General features: G+C 32.4%; 1 protein-coding gene across 1 annotated transcript in view; it reads left to right on the top strand.

Annotated features, from left to right (window-relative positions):
- Positions 1-4,692: 4,692 nt before the first annotated feature.
- LOC129987885 (twist-related protein 2-like) overlaps positions 4,693-6,523 on the top strand; it is a 29,088-nt gene continuing 27,257 nt past the window's right edge. Inside the window, exon 1 of the mRNA XM_056095866.1 lies at positions 4,693-5,644. Coding sequence (XP_055951841.1) covers positions 5,367-5,644 — 278 coding nt within the window. The 5' untranslated portion in view covers positions 4,693-5,366. The remainder of the gene's footprint in view (positions 5,645-6,523) is intronic.

The following is a 6,523-nucleotide window of genomic DNA, read 5'->3' as shown; positions in this document are numbered from 1 at the left end:
CAAGGCGTTCTCTGGCATGACAAATTAAATAAAGTGTCAGCGAGAAAGTTTTGGAGACGCCACTTCCGCGATTTAATCAAAATTTGATTTTAAAAAATCTAAAAATGTGAAGATAAAAAAAGGTAAATTCTACCTGTCTAGTTATTAAAAAAAATTTTTTACATATAATACTCAAAGGACCTGCATAGCCAAACAAATCTTATTCATAGACAAATATAATTCCAAATTTAGCTGTTTCAATTGAGCTGAAAAGGATCAAGAAGGATATCTTCTCAAAATGAACACTTAATCCTCAGGATCTATTTATTGTTCCCAGTTTGATAGGTCTTGTCCTTACATATTTAGCCACCTTTTGGCTTACTTGTTGCTTCAGCGGCTGAAGGAATCCGTGTTCTTTGCAAGAATTCCTACATATATGAGAATCAGAAACATAATCAAGGTAGTATGATAGATGGCATCATAATGTCACTTGAAGTGTTGTATCAAATCTTGAGTTTTGAATGTATTACACTTCTAATGCCGGCGTCCTGGCATAGGGGAACGCGTCTTCCCCATGATCTGGGCGTCCTAGGTTCGAGTCCCGGTTTGGGCATGGTTGTTCTTCCGTTCTTCTGTGAGATGTGTGAATGTGCCCCCCTGTAAAAAGGAGTTGTGGAAGCGAATGAGTGATGCGTGAGTAGCAAAGTCGTACTCTTGGACCTAGTTGGCGCTACTATAAAAACAAGAGACGCTGCCACACCGACTTAAATCGCTGTCTACGTAACATCGGGCTTGTCCATGGCAAGTGCCATAAGAAACAACAACAACACTTCTAATATTGTCATACAAGAGAATGACTCTATTATTCAAAATGTTTGTTTGTTTCATGCTAACCATAATTTTTTTAATTGATGGTAATTTCTCAACAAAAGCTGTAATGGCTTACAAGAAACGTTTTCGAACATCAATTGAAAGGCAACTTTAAGCGGGTCTTGACATTCCAGTTTCTATAGCTATTCAAAGGTGTAAGAAAATTTTGATAACAATTACATTGCAACAACTCGAAATATCTATTATCCTGCTCCGGAATAATTTTTTTTAGATTAATACTATATTATTACCTTTTTGCGTTTTCGTATACAAAACGATAGTATTGTAATAATTAAAAGATTTGGCCTCGATATTTTAGCGAATATCCTCTTTTCAAATACGAGTCCGAAAAAACACATTTTGGGAGCTATATTTATCTGTCAGAATAGGATAACCAAACTTGTTTTGAGTTAGAGAAATGAAACTTATTATTTTATAACTTTAACCGAAGAATTTTGTGTGTATATATATGTAACCTTATTTTGGTTGAAGCAGAGTGCAGGTTTGAAGACATAGACGAGACGTTGTATTTTGAATTTCGTTTCATTCTCTCTTTAATATCTATCTCGGGAAAGCAATTTATTTACAGGCAGACGCAGCGTGGCACAAAATCAGAAGTCAAGAAGAGTGAAACAAATGATCACTAGTCTTATATAACATAGGATTTCCGGCCACACGCCAATGGAATACATATGCTGACCTCTGACAAGGGCAATTAAAGTATCACTTTCATTTGATACGTAGCACTGATGGCGCATCAGTTTTACAGAGGAATTAATTAAACCGAAAGTGGAATTAGATCACGAAATAAGAGAATATATTTAGAATGAAGTTACTATGCCTGAATTAAGATAAAATCTTGGAAATTTCATGTATTTCGAAAACAGCTCTAATGATTTGGATCTCATTTTATACATAGATAAGGCTTTGCTTTTTAAGTTTATCTATGTACGTATCTTTCCTGAAATAATGCGCTTTAATGCAACAAAAAAAACATTTTTTTAAAACTAACTATTAGTAGGCAGTGGAGCATAGTGGGCAGAACAACATGAATGGCACGTGTGGTGAGGGTCCTCGGTTCGAGTCGCGCTTTATACTTTGCGCTTTATTTATGTGTTCATATTTAATAATTTTGCTTTTTAAGTTTATCTATATGGGTGTCTTTCCCGCAAAAACGAGATTTTGCTTACAAACACACATTTTTTTTTATAATTATCTATTAGAGCCTTTTTCTATCTGCTCTCATGCAGTTTAGTTTAGTTATATTAACGTCCCGTTGTAAAGCAACACTAGGGCTATTTTGGGACGGACCTCGTCAATTTGAACCGCGGTCAGATGACGAGGATGGCACCTGAACTGGCACCCCCTCTCCACACCACACCACGCCAGCGGGAGGACGTTTGGTCATAACGGATTTAACGTGCAACAGACCCCCTTACACGACTATTCTTAGGTGGAATCGGGTCTCGAACCTGAAACCCTCCGATTCCGAAGCTGCTCTCATGCAGACGATGTCATATAGCGCCATCTTGAACCTGATTTCACCATGGTAAAAGTGAGTGTAAGTTGAAAAGCATAAGTAATGATAGATAAACTGCAAAATGAATACTGTAATAGAGCAGATTGCTTCGAATAACATGTTAAACTAAGCGCATTTATGGGTTTTTTTAATTATATGATCGGTTCATATGTAGGTAAGATCGAAAAATATTCATATACAATTAGCATATGATTCGTATCTAAATGTATTTTCTGAAAAAAACCCAACTAATTTACAAAAAAAAAAAAAAAAAAAAAAAAACCTGCCGAGCAAAGCACGGTCATTCAGATACTATGCCTTTGAACTAAATTTGGAAATTTCTATTAAAACTTAAAGGATATGAAATCTTTCAAAGTTTTTCATTCGACTATCCTAGCGCAAGCGAATACGATAATTAAAAATATAAAGAACTAGATGAATAAAATTGGATGCATAGTTTTAGCATCTAAAGTGTTAATGCGAGACCGTCAGCGGATTGACCGGCTGTGGTCAATACATTGGCAGATACAAAATCGATAACAATAACACAAAGAAGCAACTATTTAGAAGAATGGAATTTAGTTTTTGATAATATGAGTAAAACTGTAGTTTATTGTAAAATGTTAGTTTTAATCAGTTGAAAAAAATGCATTTGGAAAGACACACTCGATTTTCTTGAAAATCCTGTAAAACACAAAATACTAGTGTATGGGAGTCAGAAAATAAAACTCTACACACTCTTGGGATTCAAGGTATTTTTTTCAATTCCTAGAATTTATCCGAGAGAGAAGAGGTAAGTGATAACATTTTTACATTTATGGATACGTAATTTCTCTCGTAGTGTCATAAAGAATCTTTGGTAGAGAAATTGCCTTTGGAAGAAGAGAATTTAAGTGTTTCAGAACTGATGTGAAAACAATTTTAGTTTGATTTTGAAATTTGATTTATCTGGAGTGAAGATTATATTCCTGACAATGAAAGTAAGCTATTTTCACTGGATAACTGTTAATTCTTTTTCATAAATTGCAAAAGAAAAAAAAAGATTTCTTCATAAAATATGAAAATAAAGAAAATTTATTAATGATTATCGATTCCGAACATGTCTTTACTCTGCATAGACAAAATCATTCAATCACAATCAATCAATCAAAATCAATAACATTTCTTTCGCAGAAGCCCCAAAATGATGAGATGCAATCGATTTTAAATTATTTTAAATTTAATAGTACGAAAATTTCCTTTGAGTTAGAAACTTAGCTAGACTAAATATAACTCAGAAACTGGATGACAATACAATATTAACCCGCTTTTTTGTCTTTTAGGTACAAATATCGTCATCGGCTGAAGCTCATTGGGGAGGTAGTTTAAAATCGATTGCAAAATTTTACACACAACAAAACTTAAAAACAGAAATGATTATTTAAATAAAAATAATTAACATGCAAAAATTTTTTAATGGATGAAAAAAGTAAAAAATAATTTCATAGCCCATCTAGATTCTTAACCTCATACAAATTGTCTTGAAAATTTCTGATTGTGAATTTTTAAAATTCATAGTCACAAATTTTCAAGAATATCTTTATGAGGCTATGAAAATGTATTTTAAACTTTTCAGTCCGTTTTAAAAACGTATCATACGAGAAAAGTTTTTATTTAAATAATTATTTATTTGAGCTCATAAAAGATTAATTGGGATGTTCGAAATTCAGCTTAAAAGACGTAATCTCGGACACTTGCAACGTACATTCTTAACCTGTTAACAGGGTAATTAATTTATATTCTATTTGTTTCTCATAGAAATATTTCGTCATACCCAGTTAACAAGTTAATATTGAAAACAATGTTTATGAGGAAACGACGTACTAACGAACAGCATATTAAGATGTTTTTTTTCTGTATACTTACCATTCGTTTGTTTCTTTAATTTTTTCTTTCTTTTTGCATTAAAGTAACGATCTTTTTTATTTTCTATAATTTACTACCGATAATTATTTTTCTTATTTTTTTATGCCATCCACTTTCTTGCCTTTATTACTTCGTTCAATCTTAAAAGAGAGCGCTGTACAGCTTTAGGACTAATAAATCAAATAAGTGTTTCATTCCAGTTATTACATTTCGCTAAATACACTTTCCCGCAGAGCGCTGGGAGTCCCAAAGGAATCAAATCCTACACAGCAGGTGCAATGGTCCTATCCGTTTTCCCATTGGCTGTCTAAAACACCCCTCCTACACAATGAGGCCCATTCATTGGTGCCAGAGATGTTCCCTTCTTTCTGAAAATTCCCCGCTGTAATTCTTTTCTTTAAGCATCAAAATGTCAAACTTCTTCCAGTGCTGACGGATGTCCTGACAGATCTGCTGCAAGGAGGAATTCTTCGTTTTCTTCTGTTTCTTCTAAACTATATCTTGAACGGATTTCTTTGGTTTATATATCTTCTATCTTCAACGATCGCATAAAAATTCCATATAGAAATTGCAGGCAGATTCTGTGAACTTTTAAATGCATTATTCAAGCTAAAAAAATCGTTTGAAACTGAATATTTGCCCTATGAATTGATCGGTGGACAGTTCGGAAAAAATCGTTTGGCATCCAAAATCTGTGGAATAGAAAAAAAAATTACAATTCTACATTAAAAGAAACAGAAATTACTTTTTATAATAATTAAAAACTTTTATATTATAAAGAATTTCTAAATACTTTATAAATCGTTTGGTCTGAAATACAATACAGATTAACGCTGCATTTTCGTACGTTTTCGTGAAAAAGTGTTCAGTTTAATGTTTGTCTCGTACAATTTGGCAACGCCAGATATATTTCAATATCAAACGATTAGTTAGCTTTCCATAGAAACTTTACCAAGCCGGTCTTGAAGTGAACTTTTCAGCTATTATTGTTCAGATATTTGAATCCTTCGAGCAAGTGAAGAAAAGAACATTAATTTATCACAGAATTTATTTATATTTCTCCAAAAAATAAACATTATTCTGAAAAAAAAAAATGAAGGATTTAACTCCAGATTCTGACAGTGAAAATAGCTTGGGTATTTATATAAATCCAACGGAGGGATTGGTAACAGATACAACTTCATCGGAAGATATATGCGATGCATTCTTAACAAAATCCGAACCTGAGAACCAACTGGAAAACCAAGTGAACCCGTTCGTTGGATCTTTGTGTTACTTGCCCTTTCAGCATAATGGACAGAGCCTTGTAGCTTTCACATTGGGAAATCAACAGAACTATATGCAAAGAAGGAAAAGATCATCAAAATCCAGGTAAGATGGATTTTTTTTTCCCCTAATAACGATATATTTGCCTATATGCCCCAAGTGCATCGAATTCTGACTATCGAAATTCCGGTTATATGGATCGTTTTGAGGGAGAAAAAATTCTCCCAAGAAAAAAAATGCATATAATTAACAAATAAACTTATTTTGATTGATGTGTTTACGAAATGCCATTTTAAGTAATACTGTTACATTAAAGACAATGTTATTTACATTTTGCATGCTTGCAAAAGCTTAGCATGCAAAATGTAAACAGCATTTCAGTTATTAAATTAACCCAGAATAAGAAAATTTCGTCCCCCCCATAAAAAATCATTTTTCCCTTATTATTCGGTTATTTGATTATCTGGGTAATTGATTATCTATCTGGGTATTTGATTCTCTATATTCGGTTATTTGATTATCTATGAAAAAATTGATAAATATTTTAAATGTTCAATGGATTGTAGAATGCTGATACACTATAACAGAACGTACCTCATAAAATAAGTGCTGTCGAAATAGATTAAGATTACTGAATAATTAAGAGTCAGATTATATACTTACAATGCTTTATATATATTGAGATAGTGATTTAAGTTATTCCTTAAAATTAATTTTATTTTATTTTTGGTCGTTTTTGTAATATATATGTGTGTGTAGTAAGAGTTTTTAAAATTGTAATAGTATATGGTTCTCGGTCTTTTTAAACGTTTTCTTGATTATAGATTCAAATATAAAAAATTCGACACGGTATTTAGGCAGATATATCTAAGCGAAAGGTTTAGAAATTTAAAACAGCAGCGAAATTTTTGATATTCGAATCTATATTCAAATCAAAAGTAGCAGCAAAATGTTTGATAATTGAATCTATATTCAAGTCAAAAG

This window comes from Argiope bruennichi, chromosome 10 (assembly GCF_947563725.1).
Source record: "Argiope bruennichi chromosome 10, qqArgBrue1.1, whole genome shotgun sequence".
Lineage (NCBI taxonomy): Eukaryota > Metazoa > Arthropoda > Arachnida > Araneae > Araneidae > Argiope > Argiope bruennichi.
The sequence above is the reverse complement of the archived record's forward strand: the minus strand, read 5'-3'. Positions and strand labels throughout refer to the sequence as shown.